Source organism: Ictalurus punctatus, chromosome 2 (assembly GCF_001660625.3).
Source record: "Ictalurus punctatus breed USDA103 chromosome 2, Coco_2.0, whole genome shotgun sequence".
In the NCBI taxonomy this organism is placed as follows: domain Eukaryota; kingdom Metazoa; phylum Chordata; class Actinopteri; order Siluriformes; family Ictaluridae; genus Ictalurus; species Ictalurus punctatus.
Window position 1 is genome coordinate 628,665 of NC_030417.2, and position 27,714 is coordinate 656,378.

General features: G+C 37.3%; 6 protein-coding genes across 6 annotated transcripts; all 6 read right to left on the reverse strand.

Moving 5' to 3' along the window:
• Positions 1-3,778: 3,778 nt before the first annotated feature.
• Positions 3,779-8,350, reverse strand: LOC108274094 (trace amine-associated receptor 4-like). The gene has a single exon (XM_017483959.3). The coding sequence runs from the start codon at positions 5,404-5,406 to the stop codon at positions 4,372-4,374; it is 1,035 nt and encodes a 344-aa protein (XP_017339448.1). The 5' UTR covers positions 5,407-8,350; the 3' UTR covers positions 3,779-4,371.
• Positions 8,351-9,825: 1,475 nt separating this feature from the next.
• On the reverse strand, positions 9,826-11,291 carry LOC108275427 (trace amine-associated receptor 13c-like). Its single transcript, XM_017486243.3, has one exon. The coding sequence runs from the start codon at positions 11,282-11,284 to the stop codon at positions 10,241-10,243; it is 1,044 nt and encodes a 347-aa protein (XP_017341732.1). The 5' UTR covers positions 11,285-11,291; the 3' UTR covers positions 9,826-10,240.
• Positions 11,292-14,562: 3,271 nt separating this feature from the next.
• LOC108275421 (trace amine-associated receptor 13c-like) lies at positions 14,563-15,612 on the reverse strand. Its single transcript, XM_017486230.3, has one exon. It carries the CDS (start codon positions 15,610-15,612, stop codon positions 14,563-14,565), a length of 1,050 nt encoding a protein of 349 aa, XP_017341719.1.
• Positions 15,613-17,194: 1,582 nt separating this feature from the next.
• Positions 17,195-18,244, reverse strand: LOC108275418 (trace amine-associated receptor 13c-like). Its single transcript, XM_017486222.3, has one exon. The coding sequence runs from the start codon at positions 18,242-18,244 to the stop codon at positions 17,195-17,197; it is 1,050 nt and encodes a 349-aa protein (XP_017341711.1).
• Positions 18,245-21,785: 3,541 nt separating this feature from the next.
• Positions 21,786-22,820, reverse strand: LOC108275411 (trace amine-associated receptor 13c-like). Its single transcript, XM_017486207.1, has one exon. It carries the CDS (start codon positions 22,818-22,820, stop codon positions 21,786-21,788), a length of 1,035 nt encoding a protein of 344 aa, XP_017341696.1.
• Positions 22,821-25,560: 2,740 nt separating this feature from the next.
• Positions 25,561-26,592, reverse strand: LOC108275407 (trace amine-associated receptor 13c-like). The gene has a single exon (XM_017486196.3). It carries the CDS (start codon positions 26,590-26,592, stop codon positions 25,561-25,563), a length of 1,032 nt encoding a protein of 343 aa, XP_017341685.1.
• Between the last annotated feature and the right edge of the window lie 1,122 nt (positions 26,593-27,714).

Genomic DNA, 27,714 nt, shown 5'->3' on the forward strand with positions numbered 1-27,714 from the left:
TTTTCCGCTTACAACATGTGAAACCCACCGAAAACTCACCCCTCAACTTGCAATTTCGACTCGTCCTCCACTAGTTCCTTCCCAGTTTACACAGTGACGTCATATCAACATGGCCACTCACACTGTACAGAGTGTAATGATCCACTTCTCTACTCTTAAACGAGTTTAGAGCAGTATTGGCTTTAGATCAGTTAATATCCTGCTGAGCGTAAAAACCCTATAGGAATCCTCATAGAAAGTGTAATGGTTTTAATGGTTATAATGGGAATTGTATTGATTTTAATGGAAACTGTAATGGTCCCTGTGGGTCTCTACTGGTAATTTGTTGCCTTCTACTGGTGGCATGATAACATTATGTCTAGTGGATACCATTAAGGACCAATAATGGTAACTGATAATGTGAAGGATAGTGGGGTCGTAACATTTCACGTTCCACATTCCAGCACTAACCACTGTCCCAAGTTGCAGGAAATGCTACTCGTAACTGAGGGTTGGCACAGATATTTCCATCTCACCTACATCTCCAGAATGAAACCTTCATGAAATGTTAGATTGCAATAACTGGTTTCTTCAGGATGTTGGACTTTATAAAAGCTACACATTTATTAAGATCAAATAAAAGAAATGTCATCCAGAAGATCTCTGAGAGGCCCTGCTAAGCCTGGAAGTCGGTAGCTAAATAAACTGCAATGGAAGATTGAAATATCAATTATGACCACTATTTGCTAAAATGCCTAGCTATTATTCTATTAAATCTACCTTTTACATCTATTATTGTCTATTCTTATAAAACTTTATTCTATTCTATTTCTATTACTTATTTCTTCCTTCTTCGTGTACCTTAATTTGTAATTTGATATGCCAGTGATCATGTTGAAATGCACGCGCCAATTAGTGTATGACGTCATCTAGCATACTTCTTGCGACTCATAGGATCCTGCAGTTCCTCGGCCAAACACTAGATGGCGCGTCACGACCGAGACGAGCAAACGAGTGAGCGTCAGTTAAACAAACAAACAAACAAACAAACAAACCCACAAATAAATAAATAAATAAATAAATAAATAACGTTTTCTTTTGTGTGGCTGTGACGTGTAGTTGGAGAGCCGCGTTGCTCAAAGACAGTTATCTGTCTGCACTTGACGAGGTAAGGTGTTCTCAGATTCCTTATCCAGTTAGCAAGTTTTAGCTAACGGGCTAACGTTAGTAGTGAAGGCTATGAACATCCACAACAAAAGATTTTGTCTCTTATCATATTTAATTTGAGTTAGCTGTCAAGATTTGGGAATACGAGCAAAAGAAAAAATCTCAGTAATCCTGCCAAGTTAGCTTAGCTAGAGTTAGCATTAAATATTATGTATATTTATAAGCAGGAAATCTCAGAAATCCTGTCAAGTTAGCTTAGCTAGAGTTAGCAGTGTATGTTATGTATATTTATGAGTAGGAAATCCTGTCAGGTTAGCTTAGCTAGAGTTAGTATTAAATATTATGTATATTTATAAGTAGGAAATCTTCTCAGAAATCCTGTCAGGTTAGTTTAGCTACTGTAGAGTTATCATTAAATATTATGTATATGTATAAATAGGAAATCCTGTCAGGTTAGCTTAGCTAGAATTAGCAGTGTATATTATGTCTATCTATTTCTAGGAAATCCTGTCAGAAATCCTGTCAGGTTAGCTTAGCTAGAATTAGCATTAAATATTATATATAAATAGGAAATCCTCTCAAAAATCCTGCCAGGTTAACTTAGTGAATGTACAGTTAGCATTCAAAATGATTCATAAATAGGAAATCCTGTCAGGTTAGCTTAGCTACTGTAGAGTTAGCATTAAATATTATGTATATGTGTAAAAAGGAAATCCTTCTGAGAAATCCTGTCAGGTTAGCTTAGCTAGAGTTAGCAGTGTATATTATGTATATGTATAAATAGGAAATTCTGCCAGAAATCCTGTCAAGTTAGCTTAGCTACTGTAGAGTTAGCATTAAATATTATGTATATGTGTAAATAGGAAATCCTTCTCAGAAAATCTGTCAGGTTAGCATAGCTTGAGTTAGTATTAAATATTATGGATAAATAGGAAATCCTCTCAGAAATCCTGTCAGGTTAACTTGTGCTAACTAAGGACTTAAAATCCTGTCAGGTTAAAACAGTTTAACCTGCTAGCATTTGTGGTGAAAATGATGAGCAGATAGAGAGATAGAGTTAGCAGTGTATATTATGTAAATCTATTAATAGGAAATCCTGTCAGGTTAGCTTAGCTACTGTAGAGTTAGCATTAATTATTATGTATATGTATAAATAGGAAATGCTGTCGAGTTAGCTTAGCGAGAGTTAGCATTCAAAATTATGTATAAATAGGGGAAATCCTGTCAGGTTAGCTTAGCTACAGTAGTGTTAGCATTAAATATTATGTATATGTATAAATAGGAAATCCTGTCAGAAAACCTGTCAGGTTAGCTTAGCTAGAATTAGTATTAAATATCATGTATAAATTTCTAAATCCTCTCAGAAATCCTGTCACGTTATCTTAGCTACTGTAGAGTTAGCATTAAATATTATGTATATGTATAAATAGGAAAGCCTCTCATAAATCCTGTCAGGTTAGCTTAACTAATGTAGAGTTAGCATTACATATTATGTATAAGGAAATCCTGTCAGGTTAGCTTAACTAGAGTTACCAGTGTATATTATGTATATCTATTAATAGGAAATCCTCTCAGAAATCCAGTCAGGTTAGCTTGTGCTAGCTAAGGTCTTAAAATCCTGTTAGGTTAAAACAGTTTAACCTGCTAACATTTGTGGTGAAAATGATGAGCACAGTGAACACTATTTATTACAAGCTCTTTTGATTGTGGGTGAGATGGTGAGTATCGAGAGCTACATACGGTTGGTGTGTGAATTTTCTTTGTATTAAACAGATGCTTATTTTTTTTCTATGAAAGTCGCAAACATTGCAGCTTTTACTTATTGTAGTCTTGTTATTTCACAGTGACACGAAAGGGATGTTCTTCCAGTGTCTTCTGGGTTCTTCAGGTACCTGGTTCCAGGTTCTCCAGCTCCACCATCACACTCACCGGAATAAAGCGGTTACGGAAGATGAATGAAGGGAAATAGAGACAAAACGAGAAAAGTAAGTGGTTAACAAATACGAGAAAGGTAAGTGCAGAACAAAAACGAGACAGGTAAGTGGAGAACAAAAACGAGTAAGGTAAGTGGAGAACAAAAACGAGAAGGGTAAGTGCAGAACAAAAACGAGACAGGTAAGTGGAGAACAAAAACAAGTAAGGTAAGTGGAGAAAGGTGAGCAGCACACACTACAAACACCCTTCTACCTCACTCACTCATAAGCAAATATAAATTAATACATTTCAAAAGCTTAAGTTTCTGACAAAAATGAATACTATTCAACTTTAACATTGTGTACAGTCAGCCCATACTTTTAGTAATGTATTACGTTGTTCTTTAAATAAAAAATCAAACATTTCTAAAAGTGCACAGACTGAGCTTTAAATACCTCTCAACCCCAAACTAACTGCATTAGCATAAAAATAAATAACTATCTGAACAGATATATTGTACAAATTGATTCACAATTAAACAAAAAAAAAATCCTTGAGAGTATAGAGTCTTAACTACACTATAGTTTTTTATTGTTATGTAAAGTAATCTACCAGCTCCTTTAGAGTTAAATTTCATTTAGATTTCAGTCAAAATACCATTTACAATGTTTTTCATCTAATGTAATTTTCTACACTAAATTATATCTACACTAATAGAAAGCATATAAGAGTATTGCATTGGGGAACCTGCTAAAATAGTATATATTTTTTTCTAACAAACCTGCAGATTAGCATTTAATTTAAATCATGCTGAAATACTGATTTATTTCTGATTTTCACACAAAAACATATTTGTCTGGATATAATATAGAAATTACAACAATGATGTTAAAAGAGCATGAACTGTTGCTGATTTTTCTTCACTGTATGTTATAATACCAATATATCTCACATGGTTCCCTTTTGCATTTGTGTCCATGGCACAATCATGCTTTAAAAATAAACTAAAATAAAATAACACACTACACACATGTACTTCAGTTTTCAGCACTCTAATCTCTAAAGGATCTATTCTACCAGTGCCATTTCTGCTTTTTTACTTTCACTTCCTCTACTTGAATACTATTTACAGTGTTTCCTGTAAATGCTTTAAACCTGCATCTGACACTATATACAACAAATTATTTATATATCACATGTCCCTGAAATTCAAAATGATTTATGTTTATAAAGAGCAATACAGAAACATTATCCAGGTTATGGTTATCAAAAATCTCATTTTATACCAGTAACAATTTCTGCCCAGTAGAATTACTGAAGCACTAAGTTGCTTGAGCTTTTCAGGTGAAAAAGGTATCTTACAATGATAATCTTAAATGCCTTCTGAAATCGTGGATAGAAAAACCCATAGATCAGAGGGTTAAACATGGAATTAAAGTAACCAAACCAGATTAGTGCATCAAAAACATCAAGAGGGGTTGAAAAGTTGAGAAATGGATCAATAACAGTGATGAGAAAAAAAGGCAGCCAACACAAAAGGAAAACACCCATAACAATACCCAGAGTTTTAGCTGCTTTTCTCTCCCTCTGATCCGATACTTGTTTTTTTGTCTCACCAGATGTAAGCCCAGCAGTTCTGTCAGAAATTAATCTTGCATGTTTTCTTGCAACGTGAAAAATTTTAAGGTACAAACAGGTCATTATAGCTCCTGGAATATAAAAGTTAAGAAGTGGAGCGATAATACCCCATTCCTTGTTAAAAATCAAAACGCAGTTTCCAACACAGGTGTTCAGCATTTGTTCATCCAGACCAGCAATGTTAATTTTGGAAAAGACAATTCCAAAGCTGAACATGCCAGAAAAAATCCAAACGACAGCGATACACACGGCTGTGTTTCCATTTGTCACCTTCAATTTATAACCCAGAGGGTCGGTAATGGCCATGTACCTGTCAATAGAAACCAAACACAGGTGCAGGATGGAGGAAATACTTAGTGTCATGTCTAAACTGGAATGGATTTGACAAAACAGATCTCCTAAGAACCAACAGCCTTCCACCCATCGCACCATACTGAAAGGCATGACCAGACAGCCCAACATGAAGTCCACGAAGGCCAAGGATAGGATGATGAAGTTAGTCGGAGAATGCAGCTGTTTAAAATAAGAAATAGTGATAATGACCAACAGATTCCCAAAAACAGTCATAACAATAGCAGTTAGTGTTAAGAAGTACATGATCACTCTGATGACAAAGAAACGTGTCGTTTTGAGGCAGGAGTCAGGCTGGTGTGGGAAGCAGAGCAGCAAAATCTCCACATCGGTGTTATTCATGAACAGAGTGCCCATCCAAACAAATTCACAAGTGTCCTTTACGAGTAAAATTCTGCCAAATTATATGACAATCAATCAATCAATAAATAAAGTACAAATGAAACAAAACACATTAAATCTACTTTAGCTGACAGATCACATCAACATCTATCAGATATCCTTTGCATGCCCACAAAATACGAAGATTAAAGCGAGATACTGCTCCATAGTTACTTACTTATATATATTTTGCTGTTTAATGATGCTGTTTAAAAAACCAGTAGAAATGCTTCAGTGTGACATCATCATATTTGCATGAAGGTCCCCTTGTCCTTGGTGAAGGTTTGTTTGTAATTAGCTAGCAACACTCTTGTTGTTTTTACCAGCTTTCTTGTCTATCCTAATATTGCCTGTCCTGTGCTTTCTGCTAATTATGGGTTGATGAAACTTATTGTTATACAATACAGAATTGCAACATATAGAAGAAACAAAACCAGATTCAATACATTAATCTCCCCAACACACAGATACTGTACATATGAATAATGATTTAAAGTTTACAGATCAACGAATAACAATATTAACTAGACTAAAAAAATGCAAATATGCATAAATAGAAAAGTGTTTTATGTAGTGTGAGTGATTTTGAAATAAGTGTTGTGTTGACTTAATGTGAGAATATGTACTTTATATTCTTACAAATATGAAACACTGGACTTTGACAGGACAATTTGCTTAATTTATCTTTCCTAAGCCATACAGAAGCAGCTATGCTTTCTGTGCAAGAGTGAAGTTTAGTGTCCAGTGTTAAATTGTCAGTGATGAAGAATTTGAAAATTGTCATATGCACTGCCTGACGCATAGATCGGATTTGTTCCGTCCTATTTTAACTAGAATTAGACAGATTTAGTTTGAAACAATCCGGTTATTTTCCTGCAATGTTAAGACTGTTTCCCTGTACATTTTGAACAGTGGCCTACTATCAGTATTAATAGGAGGACAAATAATAAATTAATTAAAAACTAGTCCATAAATTAACTAGTCTAAAATGCAGTCCTTCCAGGATCTCGTAATTTCGTGATCATAGAAATGAATGCAAAATCAAGCAAACTCTGCATCATTCAGAGGAGCTTGCAATTTTTCCAAATTACTGCAGATGTTCCGCAGACTTGGACCAAGTCGTGTCATGTGATGTCATCATAACGCCCATTTAGCATTGCGAAGTCTGTTACGTTAGCATGTAATATTAACTGTAGAGTTTTAATCAGCAACATAGTTAATCAAAATTAAATTCTAACAATAAACCTTTACCAAGTGTCAAGTGGTGGAAATATAGATGGATGCAAATGCAGGTATGTGTGCTAAAGGTGGTGTTTATTAAATAATCCAGGCAGAACAATCCAAAGGGCAACTCAGACTCGTAAACAATGAACAGGCAATGGTCAGGTGATGAACAATCAGGCTAAACTAGGCAAGGCACAAAGCCCAAGGCTGAGCATGAGGGCAGAGTGAAGTTAACCTTGGAGCTAGAGGAGGGACTGGCGCTCTCCGCGATGGTCAGAGGGAGGAGCAGTGTTCTCCGTGAGGCCACAGGGGGGAGCGACACTCTCCGTGAGGCCGGGGGGGAAGCGACGCTCTCCGTGAGGCCAGAGGGGGGAAGCGACGCTCTCCGTGAGGCCAGAGGGGGGGAACGACGCTCTCCGCGAGGCCAGAGGGGGGAGAGACGTGCTCCGTGAGGCCAAAGGAGGGGTGATGTTCTCTGTGGACCAAGAAGGGGGATCGACACCCTGCACAACGTCCTCAGTGGATCAGGAAGGCAGAGTGACATCCTCGGCCATGCAGGATGGGGGAGCAGGAAGGCGGAGCGACGTCCTAGGCTGAGCAGGCAGTCAGAGTGACATCCTCGGCTGAGCAGGCAGGCAGAGTGAAATCCTCAGTAAAGCAAGGAGGTAAAGCAGAACTCTTGGCTGAGCAGGGAGGCTGAGCGGCGTCCTCCGTTGAATCAGCAGGTTGAGCGAGATCCGTTGTAGGGGAGGGTGGGGAAAGATCTTATGCTTAGCTTGGAAGGCCGTCATTTTGGTCTCAGGCTGGAGCTCTGGAGTTGAGATCGCCACGTTGACCTCCGGCTGGCGCTCGGCAGGGGAGACCACGTCGTAGGTCTCGGGCTGGAGCTCTGGAGATGAGGTCGCTACGTCGGCCTCTGGCTCCCTCTCATAGTATGTGCTAAACGGCTTTGTGGGTTTTGCCATCAGGCTGGTCCTCCCCAAAATATTTTTTCTCAAAAGTTTTTTTTGAATAAAAAGTCTTAGGCACCCTGTCATAAACAGTTAAATGTAAGCTCTTTGCTCATGGTCACTGTTAATTGAATTAAAATAATAGCAATGAGAAATACTGTTGGTTAATTGATAAATAAACAAGCATAATATATTTATTTTTAAATATCTTAAACAATAAAGCGTCCTAATTAAAAGAAGATTAACACAAGCATGATCCATATTAGGAAAAAGACTAATAGCTTTCTAAGGAAATAGCAAACTAAGCTCAATGTCAAACTGATATTAAATGCAACCCATAGTAAGTACACATCATTTCATTTCTCATTTTATTTATATTTTATTAAGTTGTTATAATATCTATTTTTTATATTAAATTATTTATTTATAACTCAGCACATTTTTTGTCTTTACATTTTATCAGTTTTCTGTTTGTTTGTTTGTTTATCGTTGTTCATTTTAGATCGATTCCCCAGTACAGTGTTGCCATGTCTGCAGATAATATTGTGTTTTGGGGGATTAAATCAAAACATGGAAACTGGAGCTGACTTTTCTCTGTCGTGAAAGTAGTGAAACCGCACCGTCATCACACTGGGACTTTGATTCTCTTGCTATGTATTTGAGTTAGTGAAGAGAGTGAAGGAGAGCAGCAGTGTACTCCTTCTGAACAGTTGCTACTCTTGGTTATGATTGGTGAGGAATTATTTAATAAAGAAATTTGAATTAAACCCACCTTGTAGCTTTAGCATTATTATTAATTTACTCCGCGTGAAGCCGCTGTGTCTACACGAGCAGGTGAAAGTTCAGGTCATTTTGCATGATCAATAAAAGGTGGTGGTTTGTGAGATTGGGAAATTGAGAGAAGCAGATTTTCAGTGTTACTCTTCATCATAAAGGCTTCTCTGCAGTATTTCCACACTTATTCGGTTGACTGAGGTGATGAAAAGCAGTGTGAAAGTAACTGTTGCGCAGTGTAGATGCATTTTGGACTTCCTGTAGTTTTTATTCCGATTGTATTATACAACTCTGAACAGGTCACTTGCACCGGTGCAAATAAATATTTATTCACAGTCACACAAAATACTTTTCAGTCGCAAATGCGAGTGAAATGGTTGCACTGTAGAGCCCTGAGTTTATCTGCAAAGTTTTTTCCCGTTCGGCATGATGATGTTTAATGTCCCTGACAACCTCTGTAATGCCATTTAGCATCGTGCTAGTGTCATGATTTCCCCTTGCGCAAGTGCTGGAGCTCAAAGAGAAGCTCACAGCTCGAGCGTTAAAATGCTAATTCCATTTCCAGGTTTTGGCACTACAAAATGACGTCATCCTCCACCGCTCTATGTGGCTGGCTATAAGAGTAGGAAGCGTTTGATTCGATCTGCAGCGGAGTTTTCTATGAGCGGAGGACGAACTTTAAAGGTTAATATCGCTGTCGATCATGTTCATTTAATCGTGGGCAGTCAAAATCGTAATCGCGATCGATATCCGATTAATTGTGCAGCCCTACCTGAGACTGCATTTTTTAATTTTTTTTAAGCAAAGGCTCATCATACCAAATATTGACATTTTCATTTATTACTGTTTATTGCTCTTTATAGCATTTAACTTTAAATATAGATACATTTAATTTCATTATTTTTGAAGGCATCTTTGCCCTACCGCATTTCCTTGTATGTACCCAAGACTTTTGCACAGTACTGTGTGTGTGTGTGTGTGTTTATAATGACAGCGGGACATTACCATCCAATATACTGGTCTATATATTATAATGTCAATACATATTTTAAATTAAATATATAAATATTACTGCTTATTGTACATTTACAGGACAAAAAAAATGTATGCACACCCTATATATACATTCAAATATATATTTGATCATTTCACCAAGGAGTAGGTATAAGTAAATCAGGAAATGCTAGAAATTACTTTATTTTATTGGAATAAGGTAGATCTAATGTAATTGAAAAAAAATCTGTATCTCTCTAATTAGCCACTTTAGGTACACCACATGAATGTTTTAGAGTTAATACTAACTCTTTTATTTATAGGCTTAATGGCTTTAATCCCCAAGAGCACCTGCCTTTACGAAAGCACTTGTTTAGAGTCACATTATGATCTGAGTATGAACAGCTAATAAGGTCCACACAGTTTTAACTTTTCTTATTTAATTATGATTGTGTATTATTTTGTTTGGCCCATGCTAATAGTTAATAGGTGCATTAAAACCTAATAAACTCCAGGTGTTCAAAAACTTAATTGGCATTGCTGAAGTGTCCTTGGGCAAGGCACTGAACCCCAAGTTGCTCCCGATGACAGGCTGACCTTGCATGGTGTGTGTGTGTGTGAATGGGTGAGTGAGAAACAGTGTAAAGTGCTTTGTAGAACCATTAAGGTTAAAAGGCACTATATAAGTGGAGAACATTTCCACTCTCTCAATGTTTTCCTCATAAACACTATTGTTTTTAAGACTTTAATGTCTTAAGAACTCCTCAACATGGCCAATTTATGGATTAAAAAGTGCTCAAGTAGTATTTGCATTAATAGGGGTTTCGAATACCATCTGTACTATTCATAATTCGAATATATTTTTGCTTTCAAGCTGCATACACTTTTATGTCGGAAGAATCTGGAGCAAATATTTTTAGTGTAACCATGAGATACAGTGTTTTCCTGAACCATGGGTAGAAAAGGCCATATATGATGGGATTTAAAGTTGAATTAATGTAACCCAACCAGACAAAAATATCAAAAAGTACCAAAGGGGTAGAAAAGTTAATATAAGGATCAAGGATAGAGTTAATGTAAAACGGCATCCAGCATAAATTAAATGCACCTACAACAATACCAAGAGTTTTTGCTGCTTTGTTTTCATGTTTCACCTTTTGTGAGAACTTGGTTACATCATTTTTGCCCTGCCTTGCACAATCAACTTTTCTTGCATGTTTTTTTGAAATGAGAAATATTTTAGCATATAGACAAATCATAACAGAACAAGGCAACAGGAAACATACACATGTATCCAAAACAGACCACAGTTCATTGAACAAAATGTTGCAATATCCCAGACAATATGTAGATGCAATGTATTCATCTAAATTTTCCACATTTGCTTTTGAAAGGAGGAGACCAAACGAATACAATGCAGCTGCAGTCCAGCTTACAGTTACCATAAACCATGCAACAGGCATAGTTACTCTTGTTGGGTACTGAAGTGGATAGCTCACGGCTTCATATCGATCTACAGCGATACAAACCAAGTGGAAGACTGATGCAGTTGTGAGGAAAACATCAAAACTAGAATGCCAAAGGCAGAATTCCTCACCAAAGTACCAGCAGCCGTCTACAGACCTGATCATGCTGAACGGCATGACAATGACTCCCACAATCAGATCTGCCAGGCCTAGAGACATCACCAAAATGTTTGTAGGTGTATGAAGTTGTTTGAAATGAGCGATGGAGATGATGACCACAGAATTCCCTAGAATGGTAATAGTTGTCGCTAACAGCAGGAGAAAATATATCGCAGTTTGCGCTGCCATGTGGTAAGAAGCCTTCAAACAAGAGACATTTGAATCCGGAAAACAGTACTCTTCCAAATGTGCTCCTTCTAATAAAGATGGATTCAGAACTTCTGGCATCTTTAACCTGAAGATATCAAAACGGTTACAAAAAAAAAGAAGCAGAACTGCTGGCCCCAACAGCTCTGGTCAGAATGATTCTTACTATAACTAATGCCACGAGTTATATTCACTTTCTGTCTGAGAATAGACACCACCTGGGAGATAGTAGTCCAATAGAAAAAATCCATTTCACTGTACAATAGGGAACAAAAATTACATATTTGATGGCATGCAAATTTACCCCGTCTATTTATTTATTTTTTTAATGAACATTGCTGCAATCTACTTTATAGACACAAAATACATTCAAGTTAGCATCTTCCAGCCCCAGAATTGCATCACAACCTAACCTGAGCTCTGCTAAGTATGGAAGTTGTTAGGATTAAAAGCTATATCTGATTTTAAAATCAAGAAGCTGTAGTGAATATGAGAAGATAAAAGGTGGCCAATGAAACCAATAGAGAGCCAAAGGAATATTAGTTTATCTGTTCGAGTGTGCGAGAACTTGGCCAGCATTTGAGCATATTAATGAACTTTTGGAGTGTGAATTAATGTTTAGTATTTTTCATGTTTGCTAATGAATGAGAACAAGTAAAATTATGGATGTGTTTTTGTTATCATTATGTAGTAATGATAGAGGGGTCAAAGGTTACACTTCAGAATCTTCAGAACTGCAGTAATGTTAATAGCAAAGTTGGAGTAACAAAAAAAAAAGATTTGAAAATAATAAAAGATACAAACAGAAAAATCACAAGAAGAATATTTTTAGTATTTGTGCAGTATAAAAACAATAATTATATAAGGTATAATGATATACGGTGATATAGAGTGGCAAGAAACTCTTATACCAGTGAAAGTTAAGACCCTGGCATTGAATGATATGGCTGTAGAGCAAAGAAACTGAAAAGATGAGGGACAAAAGCTCAGCGTAGTGCTTGCCAACTTAAATAAAATACAGTAAAAGACTTGATGTGTACAGACAATTTTCTGTTTGCTATCAGTTTTTTCACCAGCACTGGTATCTCTGGTATACCTGGAATCATGTCAAACCCTGCAGTTCTTTCCAAGTATATGTATTTCTTCCACTCTCTTCATTTGTGATGTTTGTCTTTACATTTAAAAAATTGGGAATGGTGAAAGTGGCAAAACTACAGTTAACAACAGCTCACTCAAATTCACTCAAAGCACATTTTTACTTCCAGTGACATACATCTTTTACTTTATTGTTCTTGAAGAGCACCAGACTATGATTCATAAAGTATCTTCATTGTACCTTGTACTTACCAGCTGTTTTTCAGCTTTGTATCCTAACACATCCTTCCAGCTTAGTATTGTTTATTCTCCATTTGTAAATTCGTATAACCTAAAGCCATATTTCTTAAAGTTGGACCTCAGGGGGTCTGTGATGTACTGTATATCCAGTGGCTCCCTGACTGTACTGTTTTATTAAGTCACATGATGGTGGTGGAAATTATGATCAACTTGTATCAAGATCGTTACGGTTTTATTTAGTTACTATATTCTAATTGAACACTTGTATAACTAATAAACAATAAATAAAATACAAGTATAAATAATGCTAACTTTATTCTAAGGAATATAACACGCCATTGGCCATTTACCAGAGTAAGGAGATGGGAAAACTAAATTGTTCAAAAGCCCTAAAGACAGTAAAAGTCATGTTTATTCCAATCACTAACACTTGCTGGTGCACTATTAATGCATTTTCCACCATAGTATCGCGTCAACTCTGATCGCGAAGTCCGTTTCCCAGAATGCACCTCGGCCTACAGACTTGTCCACCCTGGACTACACTTCCCAAAACTTATGAACTCTTATGATCACAATAACCGGACATCTGATTGCACTCACCTGTTCTCAGTCACAGCACATAAAGGAGACTCGCACACTACATGAAGTAACGCTCAATTTGTACTCATCTGAACTTAGCAAGCTTTTGAATCTGTGGTTGTTATTCTGGTTGTGATCCCGGTTGTTTCCTGGTTTTTGTATTTTGCATTTGTCTTGTTTGTTATTTGCTTATCGCCTGACCATTCCCTGTTTTCTGTTTTCAATTTTCTCTAACAATTTGATTTGTCTGCCAGTCTTTCAATAATTACTAATTACACTTGGATCCATCTCGGCCTACTCTCCCTGACACACTGCTGCAAACTCTAGACACCTTTATGTCTTTTCCTTTCTGCAAACAAAATGGTGATATAACTTTAACTATTTTTGTTAATAACAGTTAAAATGGCCAAGGCAAGGCAGTTGTTGATCTGAAAAAATTAAAGATCATGCAGTTAAACTGTAGGATCACAAAATGTTCATTGTTATGTGGGGCGCAATACAGACCTGCCTACTTGAATATAATGAACAATTAAAGTAGCACAATATTAACATACTTAATTGAAAACTGAATTACATTCAGGCTGTGCATTATAGATAATCATATACATATATATATATATATATATATATATATATATATATATATATATACACTTAACCCCATACAATTTATTAATAAGGTGTTTGTCTTTGCAAGCTTTTAACAAAACGCCTAAGAGACCACGAATTTAATAATGGAGAATCTGGCCTATTAATTAGAAGTGTCAAAAGCACAACAGAAGTGTTAAAAGCACAAGAACACAACCTGTTGAGTTTACATCCAGTGTAATTTTGGTCATTTGTAAGCATAGACTATTTTGTCTGACATCTCCATAATTGTGAGGAATATGTTTATTTTTTATCATTCAAAGGGAAGTGCAGCGTAATCTGGCACTAATAATTGGATCAAAACATTCATTCTGTCTTATGTATTATTGTCTGTCTAAGGTATTATTTATTCTATAAGATTGTTTTTTTTTTTTAAACTCCTAGCAATTTTTTAATGCTATGTGTATATATACAGTATGTGGGAGTTAACTAAGATGTTGTTTATATTTTATCAGCAAAAATCTTCACAGCATAGTTTTTTTTTCTAAATAATTAAAGAAAACTCTTACCACAAACCCTAATTCATGAAATGACCTAATCCAGTTAATCAGATAATTTACATAAATCAGGTATGCAGATTTTATTGTGCAAACATTCATGTGAACTACTGTGAAACAACAAAATGCCTACACAAATCGTATTGTTGGACAAGGTTTCCCCCAAATAGCACAGTTTATTCAAGGCTTTCATGGGTTAAGAAAATAAGAGAGGATTAAAAGATTAAAAGAACTGCATTATAAAACATATTGTTGGTTAATTTATATGCATTTTATGAATATGAACAAATCCTGCTGCTTTTATGCTGCATAAACCTTTATATCAGATGAGTGAGGGGCAAATATTTTTAGTGTAACAATGAGATGCAGTGTTTTCCTGAACCATGGATAGAAAAGCCCATATATGATGGGGTTTAAAGCTGAATTAATATAACCCAACCAGACAAACACATCAAAAATAATTAGTGGAGTGGCAAAATTAATATAAGGATCAAGTAGCGAGGTGACAAAAAATGGCATCCAGCAACAAATGAAGGCTCCTACAACAATACCAAGAGTTTTTGCTGCTTTGTTCTCATGTTTCACTCTTTGTGAAAACTTGGTTAAGTTCATATCATTTCTGCCTGGCTTCACACCTTCAATTTTTCTTGCGTGTTTCTTGGAAATGAAAAATATTTGTGCATACAGACAAAACATAACAGAACATGGTAAAAAGAAACATATACACGCATCCAATGCTGCCCATAGTGCATTGAACAAAAGGCCACAATATCCCAGGCAACTTATAGATGCAATGTATTCATCTAATTTTTCCACGTTTGCTTTTGAACACAGGAGACCATAAGAATACACTGCAGCTGCAGTCCAACTTAAAGCGACCATAAGCCATGCAACAGGTATAGTTACTCTTGAAGGGTACTGAAGTGGATGGCACACAGCTTCATATCGATCTGTAGCTATAGAAATCAGATGGAAGATTGATGCAGTTGTGAGGCACATGTCAAAACTAGAGTGTATAAAACAGAATTCTTCACCGTAGTACCAACAGCCATCCACAGATCTAATCATGCTGAATGGCATGACTGTGAGTCCCAGAAGCAGATCCACCAGTGCTAAAGACATCACCAAAATGTTTGTAGGTGTGTGCAGTTGTTTAAAATGAGCTATAGAAATAATGACAACAGAGTTCCCTAGAATTGTAATAGTCATCGCAAACACCAGTATAAAATATAACACCGTTTTAGACGCTATGTTGTAAGAAGCTTTCACACAAGAGACGTTTGAGTCAGGAAAACAGTATGTTTTCAAATCTACTTCTTCCGGTAAAGATGAATTTAGAGCTTCTGGCATCCTTTAACATGAATCAGTTGAAAGCATCTGGGGAAAAAAAGTGGACCTGCAGCCTTAAACAGTCCTGAATGAAATGATCCTCACCTCCCCCCAAAAGTGGTGAAAGTTATATTAGCTACATAGACCAACTGGGAGATAGTCTAATAGGAATAAAGTTGCTTCCACCTATGAACAAAGCAGAATTAAAATTGCCATGTGAACACACATTTTGCTTAAAATGTCAAATACCTCATTACTGGACAGTTGGTCATGTAAAACTAACTAGCAAAGGCCAATGCTACAGAGCATCATTTGTGAGCACTACATAGTTTATACAGCTAGATGAGTAATTTTGACCTGATATTAATTGTTATAAAGGACCTGAAGCCATACTACAATGTACTGACATGCTGGAAATCATATACATTATTGTGTAGGGCTGGTTTCATGAAGGGCAGGATTTTGTGGAGGGTGTGCATGAGCGAGAGATGATTGCTAGTGTTTTGCACTGTAACAACACGTCCAGTGACCCCCTCCATTTTCCTGCAGCATTCTGGTCCTCTTCTGATTTGCACAAATAGCCCTGGTTTGTGTGGTACACCGCACTGTCCTCCCAGTGCTGATCCTGAGTTGGCAGTGCTCTGAATTCACTAATACTCAGTTGAGACGCCATCAGTCAATCTGACTCACAAGGACCAGTCTTTTTGTGATGGTGTATTATGGTCTCCACCAAGATGCCTGGAATGTTCAGGTTGTAGTGGTAATAACCATAACACGGTTATGTTGTGTTAGCCAGTTGTAGGCAACCTGCTGGGACAGAAGAGCACTGGTCCATAACTGGCCTCACCATCCACTGTTTGCCTTTCCTCGTCTACTGCTACCGACTTTGCAGTCAAGCTTCCCGTCCATTCATGATTATAGTGACTCTTGTAACCAGAGAGAGAGAGAGACCCTGCTTGGCAGAGCTTGCGAGACACGAGCGCACACACACATACACACAAAGAAACGCAAACTTGAACCTGATGAAATGAAAGCTGTGACCCATTTCCTGTCATTCTGCCTTTTTTTGTTTGTTTGTTTTTGTTTTTTTTTCATTTTGAAAGTGCACAGAAAAGCGCAGACAGAATAAATGTGAGTAAAGCTCAGTTAAAATTCTGCCTGTCTCCTGAGTCTTCCTCCACGTCCTCACATTGGGGTTCTACACACAAATAAACTAAAATCACATATTTAATTATAATAAAACAATTTGCAATAAAAGTAATTTGTGCAAAAGGAGCCCTGACCAACTAAATTAACATACTTTTCAGAATGTCGAAATTTCAATATCATAAATTCTTTATTCTAATATTTTGAGATAGTGGATTTTTGATTTCCATGAGATCTAAGCCCTAATCATCACGATTAAAACAAAAAAAAGGCTTAAAATATTTCACTTTATGTGTAATGAATCTAGTGTGTCAATCCACATAGACTATATCATGCAACATTTTTTTTTTCATCCCAGACATAAATAATTAAGGGATTTTGTTAGGGCATATATGTGCATTAATGGGTGATCTCTCTTTGTGTGTCAACTATATTTTAATCCATAAATAAATTTCTGTCATGATGCATACAGTTTCATATCAGATGAATGAGAACAAAATATTTTTAGTGTAACAATGAGATGCAGTGTTTTCCTGAACCATGGATAGAAAAGGCCATATATGATGGGGTTTAAAGTTGAGTTAATATAACCCAACCAGATGAAGACATCATAAAGAACTAAAGGGGTGGCGAAGTTAATAAAAGGATCAAGTAGCGAGGTGACAAAAAATGGCATCCAGCAACAAATGAAGGCTCCTACAACAATACCAAGAGTTTTTGCTGCTTTGTTCTCATGTTTCACTCTTTGTGAAAACTTGGTTAAGTTCATATCATTTCTGCCTGGCTTCACACCTTCAATTTTTCTTGCGTGTTTCTTGGAAATGAAAAATATTTGTGCATACAGACAAAACATAACAGAACATGGTAAAAAGAAACATATACATGCATCCAATGCTGCCCATAGTGCATTGAACAAAAGGCCACAATATCCCAGGCAACTTATAGATGCAATGTATTCATCTAATTTTTCCACGTTTGCTTTTGAACACAGGAGCGTGTAGGAGTACACTACAGATGCAGTCCAACTCGTAACTGCCATAAACCATGCAACAGGTATAGTTACTCTTGAAGGGTACTGAAGTGGATAGCTCACAGCTTGATATCGATCAATTGCGATAGAAATTAGATGGAAAATAGACGCTCCAGTGAGACACATGTCAAAACTAGAGTGTAAAAAACAGAATTCTTCACCGTAGTACCAGCAGCCATCCACAGATCTAATCATGCTGAATGGCATGACTGTGAGTCCCAGAAGCAGATCCACCAGTGCTAAAGACATCACCAAAATGTTTGTAGGTGTGTGCAGTTGTTTAAAATGAGCTATAGAAATAATGACAACAGAGTTCCCTAGAATTGTAATAGTCATCGCAAACACCAGTATAAAATATAACACCGTTTTAGACGCTACGTTGTAAGAAGCTTTCACACAAGAGACGTTTGAGTCAGGAAAACAGTATGTTTTCAAATCTACTTCTTCCAGTAAAGATGAATTTAGAGCTTCTGGCATCCTTTAACATGAATCTGTTGAAAGCATCTGGGGAAAAAAAGTGGACCTGCAGCCTTAAACAGTCCTGAATGAAATGATCCTCACCTCCCCCCAAAAGTGGTGAAAGTTATATTAGCTACATAGACCAACTGGGAGATAGTCTAATAGGAATAAAGTTCCTTCCACCTATGAACAAAGTTGAATTAAAATTGCCATGTGAACACACATTTTGCTTAAAATGTCAAATACCTCATTACTGGACAGTTGGTCATGTAAAACTAACTAGCAAAGGCCAATGCTACAGAGCATCATTTGTGAGCACTACATAGTTTATACAGCTAGATGAGTAATTTTGACCTGATATTAATTGTTATAAAGGACCTGAAGCCATACTACAATGTACTGACATGCTGGAAATCATATACATTTTTGTGTAGGGCTGGTTTCATGAAGGGCAGGATTTTGTGGAGGGTGTGCATGAGCGAGAGATGATTGCTAGTGTTTTGCACTGTAACAACACGTCCAGTGACCCCCTCCATTTTCCTGCAGCATTCTGGTCCTCTTCTGATTTGCACAAATAGCCCTGGTTTGTGTGGTACACCGCACTGTCCTCCCAGTGCTGATCCTGAGTTGGCAGTGCTCTGAATTCACTAATACTCAGTTGAGACGCCATCAGTCAATCTGACTCACAAGGACCAGTCTTTTTGTGATGGTGTATGGTCTCCACCAAGATGCCTGGAATGTTCAGGTTGTAGTGGTAATAACCATAACACGGTTATGTTGTGTTAGCCAGTTGTGGGCAACCTGCTGGGACAGAAGAGCACTGGTCCATAACTGGCCTCACCATCCACTGTTTGCCTTTCCTCGTCTACTGCTACCGACTTTGCAGCAAAATCTGCAGCTAGGCCACTGAGTCAAGCACATGGTTCAGGATGTATTTATTGGAAGTGAGTTCAGAGTGACTTACAGAAGTGCTCTGGATAAGCACTTCTGCCAAATGCCATAAATGTAAATGTCTAGAGATGTCCTGCAGACATAACTCTCCTGGATGTATGCAGTGTCTCATTTACAAGAAAAGGCTTACATATTCACCAAGCTAAGGCACTCTGTCTTTGCACTGAGATGAGGAAGTGTGTTCTTCAGACACAGGCTGATAACCCACTTCATTGTCGGACTCCTTGTGAACATGTCAGTGTTTTATCCCAATACGTCTGACCTATAGATTCAGAGTATATGGTTTGTTTTGACAGTGACCCACTCATCTAGGGAAGCAGGTCTGGTAGGTTTTACAAATACCCCTCTAATGCTGCTACGCATTAGCATGAACAAAAGGCTAAATGTTGTCTGGAATAGTAGTAAAACAAACACTATAATTTGCATCAGCCAAAGTGTGCAAAAATTGAACAGTTTCAAAAAATCTTATTAGCAAGAGTCTTATTACCAAGAAGCAAAAGATACGAGCACAATCTTTTAATACACTTCCTTAATTCCTCCACCTCTTTGAACCCCTTCAGTCAGGTTTTTGTAAATTTCAGAGTACTGAGACAGCATTGGTCAAAGTTACCAATGACTTGTTGATGGCCTCTGATTCTGGAGCTACTTCCATTCTTATTCTTCTTGATCATAGAGCTGCTTTCGTTACTGTGGATCATGGTCTTTTACTTACCCGCCTTAAAAGTGTTTTTGGTGTGTCGGGGACAGTTTTAAACTGTTTAAATCCTATTTTACTGACTGTTCCCAGTTTATTTCTGTGGGTAGTTACAGGTCTGACAGTAGCTCTGTGCTCACTGGTGTTCCTCAGGGTTCAGTTTTAGGCCCTGTACTCTTCAATATTGATCTAGCTCCACTTGGGCATTTGCTGTGATCGCTCGGCCTCCATTATCACTTTTATGTTGACAATACACAAATCTACATTCACTCAAAATCTGGTGAAAACCTTGATGTTGGTTTTCTTTCTCTTTTTTTCTGAGATAAAAACGTGGATGAATAATAATTTTCTGTGCCTGAAGAGTGGGAAAACTGAAGTTATGCTTATAGGTTTCTGTCATCAAATTCTCAAAGCTGGTCCACTGTCTCTGTTTGTTGATGGCTCTGTTCTAGAGACTCAAAGTAAAATGAGGAACCTTGGAGAAATTTTTGATACCAGCCTCACATTTGATTGTTTTGTTCAGAGCAAAAAAAGCATAAAGCATCCTTTTTTCACCTCAGAAATATAGCAAGACTGCGCCCTGTGCTAAACTTCTCTGTTGCTGAAAAGCTGATTAACTCATTCGTTGTCACTCGGCTAGATTACTGTAATGCTGTTTTAGCCGGAGTTTCTAAATCCACAATCAATTAACTTCAATATGTACAAAACTCTGCCTCCAGGATCCTGACTGGGACCAGGGCATGTGATCATATTACTCCTGTTTTGGAGTCCTTGCACCGGCTCTGGTCAGGTTCCATGTCCATCAAAATTATGATGTTGACATACAAGGCATTACATGGCTTGGCTCCTCATTATATATCTGCTTTATTAATCCCTTACACCCCAAATCGCAGACTGCGCTCCTCACAGTGCAATTTGTTAACTGTTCCACAAACACGCTTAAAATCTATGTGTGACAGGGCTTTTTCTGTGTCTGCTCCCTATTCAACCTGCCTTATGCCAACAGTCCGGGCTGATTGAGATGGTGTAATGGTGTGGGGAATGTGTTCTTGGCACACTTTGGGCCCATTAATACCAGTCTTCAGTCATCACTTGAATGCCACAGCCTATTTGAGTATTATTTGTGACCATGTGCGTCTCTTCATGGCCACAATTTACCCATCTTCTAATGCAGTGGTTTTCAAAGTGGGGGCCTCAACAGTTTGGTGTGAAAAATAAATAAATACATGATTTTCTCTTTCTCGCTCTCAGACAACCTCAAGCACACACACAATCAATTCCTAATGTAATGAAAAGATGTAAGATGTAATTATTAATTTTAAAAAAAGGGGGATATATTCAGAAGTCTGTATTTTTTATGTGTTTTAAAGACATCTTGCAAAAGGGGGGCCTCGGTCAAATGTTAATACCATTTGGCGGGGGGCTTGCCCCGGAAAAGTTTGGGAACCCCTGTTCTAATGGATACTTCCAGTATGATAATGAACCATGTCACAATGCAAAAGCCATCTCAGACTGATTTCATGGACCCTGGCACTGGTGAGTTCACTGTTCTTCAGTGGCCTTCCCAGTCACCAGATCTGACTCCAGTAGAACACCTTTGGGATGTGGTAGAAATGAAAGTGCACCTGAAAAATCTGCAGGAGTGCATGGTGCAGTCATGTCAGCATGGACTAGAATCTCAAAGAATCTTTCCAGCATCTTGTGGAATCCATGTTATGAAAAATTGAGGCTGTTTTGAGAGCAAAGGCCTCAGGACAAAGGCCTTTTGGAATAAGGCAATGAACAGTTTCTGTGTAGAGTGCCTGAATATATCATACAACAGTTTGTTTTAATATTTTCATGCCAGACATAACAAATTAATGGGTCTCCTCTGTTTGTATGTCTCAAATATTTTAATCCTTAAATAAATTGTTGTTACGATGTATACACTTTCATGTCAGATGAATGAGGAGCAAATATTTTTAGTGTAACTATGACATACAGTGTTTTTCTGAACCAAGGATAGAAAAAGCCATATATGATGGGGTTTAAAGTGGAATTAATGTAACCCAACCAGACAAAGACATCATAGAGTAATAAAGGGGTGGCAAAGTTAATAAAAGGATCGAGTAGAGAGGTGAGGAAAAATGGCATCCAGCAAAAATTGAAGGCACCTACAACAATTCCAAGGGTTTTTGCTGCTTTGTTCTCATGTTTCACTCTTTGTGAAAACTTGGTTAAAGCCATGTCCGTTCTGCCCTGCTTCACACCTTCAATTTTTCTTGCATGCTTTTTTGAAATAAAAAATATTTTAGCATACAGACCAATCATAACACAGCATGGTAAAATGAAACCTGTAACAATACTCAAAATAGCCCATAATTCATTCAGAAAAAGGCTACAACTTCCCAAGCAATCTGCGAATCCATTGTCTACACTTGCTTTTGTTAACAAGAGACTGTAAGAGTACACTACTGCTACAGTCCAACTCACAGCTACCATAAACCATGCAACAGGTTTAGTCACTCTTGTAGGGTACTGAAGTGGATAGCACACAGCTTGATATCGATCGATTGCGATAGAAATCAGATGGAAAATAGATGCTCCAGTGAGGCACATGTCAAAACTAGAGTGTAAAAAGCAGAATTCTTTGCTATAGTACCAGCAGCCGTCCACAGACCTGATCATGCTGAACGGCATGACTGTGATTCCCAGAAGTAGATCCACCAGTGCTAGAGACATCACCAAAATGTTTGTAGGTGTTTGAAGTTGTTTAAAATGAGCTATAGATATGATGACAAAAAAGTTCCCTATAATTGTAATAGTCATTGCAAACACCAGTATAAAATATAACACTGTTTTAGTTGTCATGTGGTAAGACATTTTTAAACAAGAGACATTAGAATCAGGATAACAGTACTCTTCCAAATGTGCTTCTTCTAGTAAAGATGAATTTGGAGCGTCTGGCATCCTTCAAGATGAATCTGTTGAAAACATCTGGAAAAAATGTCGACCCGTCTTTGATGTGCAGTCTCAGTCATGTATGAAAGGATTCTTGCTTCCACACAGAACTATTGAAAGTTATATTTGCTTTGCAGTCAGTGAATAACGCCACCTGGGAGATGATGGTCCAATTGGAACAAAGTTATTTCCACCTTTGTCGAATATGCAAATGAATATCTGTCTGAGCTTTACAACAATATAACTGTACTGATAGTCAGGTCACTTACTAGTCAAGTCCAATAGTGCTAAGTATCACTTGTAATTGCAATAGCTATACAGAACCAGCAGGTCTGTACTGTGGCATGGTTTCAGGTTCTTTATAAGCATGCATTTAGGTAAGCATTTACTTTATTGATGTAGGGCAGGTTTCATGGATGGCAGGTTTTTGGCAGAACTATAAATTATATGGCATTTGGCAGACACCCTTATACAAAGCGACTTAGATTGATCTCATTTATGAGCAGGTGAGGGTTAAAATCCTTTGCTCAAGGGCCAGCAGTGTCACCTTGGCAGTAGTCCAATGTCGTAACCACTGAGCTACCATCGCCCTTGTATAACATAATCTATAAATGAGTGATGATTAGTGATTACCACATTTTTTCACAGCCAAGGTCTGTTTGTTTTCCTGGCCAGCGTTTTTTGTTATTGTTTTTTTGGGGGGCCCTTTTTCAATAAACAGCCCTGGCTGGTGGTGTAGTCATTAACCGGGGCAGCTGTGGCTCAGGTGGTAGAGTGGGTTGTTCACTAATCATAGGGTTGGTGGTTCGATTCCCGACCCACATGCCTCCATATGCCAAAGTGTCCTTGGGCAAGATGCTGAATCCCAAGTTGCTCCCAATAGCAGCTCTGCTGCCATTGATGTGTGATACTTACCTGATATGTGCCTCTTGGATCAATATAGTACATTCCTTTTGTGCAGAGCTTCTGCTTCATAAGAATGGGGGGATGTTAAGGAGGAAGTTGTGGTAGGTTGGAGGAATTTCGGTGGAGTTTAGGAGTACATTTGTAAATGAAGTGCTTATTCATAGTGGCATTAAGGATCTACTTGTTTGTGCACTTTTTTTCTGATTTTTGGGACTGTTTGTGTCACCACAGACACTGTAAATAAACATCATTGCACCGACGTGCTGTTGTGGCTTAGCCATTATTTCTTGTGCAGAGAGCCATTACCAACACGCCTCATCACAAAGGTGCTATATAAGTGCAGACCATTTACCGTTAACCACCCAGCACTGTCCTCCCAGTGATTCTGGGTGGGCAGTACTCTGAATTCAGGAATACTCAATTGAGAGGCCTTCAGTCAATCTGCCTCATGCATCATGTAGAATTTTTATGGTAAAAATTATACTGACTGTGTGATGCCCTCCAGCTCAACTTGGTGTTCAATTGTTAGCATTGCTACCCATATTAGCTATCACTGACCACACAGTTTGCAGTTATCACTTCTCTTATTCTCCCTGCCTAGCTGGGTTCTTCCTCTGTGCTATATTTTTTTCATTCTTTGCCATCAGACTGACTAGTCTAGTGTGCCTGTGGCGAAGCACTGCTCATGTTGTGGAGTGAAGTTTCCTTGCTATCCCGTGTCTAGGCCACATGCCTACAATTGATGCCTGTATCGCAATGCCACAAAAAAGTCAAATGTAGTAAGAATAGCAATTATTCAGCACTAGAATTAGGATCACCCAAAGTGTGCATTGAAACACACTCATTCGATGGTGCAGAAAATTTTTTAAAGTTTTTTTTTAATCCATGTGTTTATTAATCACTTTCACTTTTCTCAGTTCTCCAACTCACATCCCTTCACAAACTTTAATATATCCAAAACACTGCTGCTTTATTACTCAGACATACCAAGAAATCTGTCCATATCACTCTTGTCCTTCAGCAACTATACTGACTACTTGTTTCAGCATTCAGTTAAAAAAAAATTCTTATTAAAGCACTTTGTTGATTTGCCCCTTCTTACCTCTCTGAAACTAAACTCTGTTCACTTGGAGCAGCCTCCATATCTGGTTATATAAGACTCAAGGATGATAGATGATAGTTTAAAACCTTTTTAACTGACTACAGATTCAGCAAACTCAAATTGCACAGGTAAAATTTCAACTAAATTATATTTTCCAGCACAAGGGAATTAATTGACATTGAGGATATACTTTACATGTGTGAAAAGGCTTCACAAAAGTCAAAACAAGACAAAGCATATGTAGACTTTTTTTAAAATTTTTTTCAAAGAATAAGACAGGTGTAATCACCAGCATTGACCAATGTCCATAGTATATTTGCAGTTTTAATTAGTAGGACAATTATATTAGTACGATAGCCAGTTCACAATTCATTTACACTTTTGTTTTAATTCTGATCCTAACAAATGATATGACATTGTAATACAGTAAAGCTGTATTACATGAAAATGTATCCAGCCTTCTGTTGTTGCTCATACCATAAAGACATACTGTGAAATGTACACATTTTCCCAAATGTCAACACTTAGTGAAATAATAATTTTCTAATTATATTTGGATCCAAGACAACTACATATAAAATTCTCCATGACACAGGCCTTTAGAATTAAGGAAATAAACAATTACTGTGCAAAGTGTGTCTATCCACATTGAATATATCATATAACAGTTTGTTTCAATATTTTCATCCCAAACATAACTAACTAATGGTTCTCCTCTGTTTGTAGGTCAATAAATTGTTGTTACGATGTATACACTTTCATGTCAGAGGAATGAGGAGCAAATATTTTTAGTGTAACAATGAGATACAGTGTTTTTCTGAACCAAGGATAGAAAAAGCCATATATGATGGGGTTTAAAGTGGAATTAATGTAACCCAACCAGACAAAGACATCATAGAGTAATATAGGGGTGGCAAAGTTAATAAAAGGATCGAGTAGAGAGGTGAGGAAATATGGCAGCCAGCAAAAATTGAAGGCACCTACAACAATTCCAAGAGTTTTTACTGCTTTGTTCTCATGTTTCACTCTTTGTGAAAACTTGGTTAAAGCCATGTCCGTTCTGCCCTGCTTCACACCTTCAATTTTTCTTGCATGCTTATTTGAAATAAAAAATATTTTAGCATACAGACCAATCATAGCAGAGCATGGTAAAAAGAAACCTGTAACAATACTCAAAATAGCCCATAGTGCATTCATAAAAAGGCTACAACTTCCCAAGCAATCTGCAAATTCATTGTCTACGCTTGCTTTTGTTAACAAGAGACTGTAAGAGTACACTACTGCTACAGTCCAACTCACAGCTACCATAAACCATGCAACAGGTTTAGTCACTCTTGTAGGGTACTGAAGTGGATAGCAGACAGCTTGATATCGATCGATTGCGATAGAAATCAGATGGAAAATAGATGCTCCAGTGAGGCACATGTCAAAACTAGAGTGTAAAAAACAGAATTCTTTGCTGTAGTACCAGCAGCCATCCACAGACCTGATCATGCTGAACGGCATGACTGTGATTCCCAGAAGTAGATCCACCAGTGCTAGAGACATCACCAAAATGTTTGTAGGTGTTTGAAGTTGTTTAAAATGAGCTATAGATATGATGACAAAAGAGTTCCCTATAATTGTAATAGTCATTGCAAACACCAGTATAAAATACAACACAGTTTGAGTTGCCACATTGTGAGGATTTTTGAGACAAGAGGCATTGTAATCAGGAAAACAGTAAACTTTAAAATCTGCTTCTTCTTGTAAGTAACTAAGAGATCCTGGCATCCTTCAGCATCAGAGTATTAAAAATATGTGTAACAGTTGTGTCTCATAAAAGATCGTGTATCAAATGATTCTGTTTGTTAGAAGAGCAAGAAGTTATATTTGCATCCTGCTGGGTGAAAGAGACCACCTGGGACATAATAGTCTAATAGGAATGGAATTACCTTTACTTCTGAACAACATGGACCCAATAATTTTATATACTGGCCATGCAAATATGTAACTGGTTTTTAATTTTAACATGGATTAGTCTTTGAAATTTTCTTTTGTTAATCTTTTGCTAAAATATTATAAATGACAGGTTTCACCATAATGTTGAATATTACTAACCATCTATGTCCAGTGCTGCTAAGCATCACGTGTGAGCAGTCGATAATTTACCCAGCTCGTTTATTCATTTGGACATCTGAATCCATATTACAATGTATGGATCTGTTGGAAATTGAGGTTTTTTTTTGTTTATACTTTAGTGTGTTTACAGTGGTTTATAAGTGGAATAACTTCTCTAATCTTGTTCGGATGTTATTAAGCATGTAGACCAGTGTTTCATTACCTTTAATATTTGACAGTGTACAAAGTTTTAGTGAGTGTCTGATTTAAGGTGGGGTTTAGGGGTTAAAGTTATGCCCAGGCTCTAAATTGTAGGGTGGAAAGTAACCATCATACCCTCACTATTAATGATGAGGTTTATAGAAATATACATATAAAGAAAGATCACTAAGGGCCTAAAATAAGAAAGTACGTTACAGTAATTGATTCCGTATCTAATTTATCTGAGTGATTATTGGCAAAGAAGTGCGTAGTAGATATCATGAGCATTTCAGTGAAAAATTGAGGCCCTGACAGTAAAGGATGTGATCAAGGGATAGCATGAAAAAGATTTTTTTTAAACATCACTAGCCACAGTGGCTGATTTATTTAGCTTGTTTTGCGGCTGATTTGTGCTTGCCAGCAAAATGGTATCTATTAGTGAGTTAAACTCGACCTCAGTAATGATTATTTGGTGATGTTTTCTGTCTTCAGGAAGCATATACCATTGAAAATATTGAGGTTTACCAGAGATATAGACTTGGATATAGATCTAGATTTAGACCTATATGTCATATAATCTCAATGAGGCCTTTG

Excerpts from the sequence above, each read along its gene's own strand:
- LOC108274094 (XM_017483959.3), bottom strand. The coding sequence starts at position 5,406 with ATGGGCACTCTGTTCATGAATAACACCGATGTGGAGATTTTGCTGCTC.
- LOC108275411 (XM_017486207.1), bottom strand. The coding sequence starts at position 22,820 with ATGCCAGACGCTCCAAATTCATCTTTACTAGAAGAAGCACATTTGGAA.
- LOC108275421 (XM_017486230.3), bottom strand. The coding sequence starts at position 15,612 with ATGCCAGAAGCTCTAAATTCATCTTTACCGGAAGAAGTAGATTTGAAA.
- LOC108275427 (XM_017486243.3), bottom strand. The coding sequence starts at position 11,284 with ATGCCAGAAGTTCTGAATCCATCTTTATTAGAAGGAGCACATTTGGAA.
- LOC108275407 (XM_017486196.3), bottom strand. The coding sequence starts at position 26,592 with ATGCCAGGATCTCTTAGTTACTTACAAGAAGAAGCAGATTTTAAAGTT.
- LOC108275418 (XM_017486222.3), bottom strand. The coding sequence starts at position 18,244 with ATGCCAGAAGCTCTAAATTCATCTTTACTGGAAGAAGTAGATTTGAAA.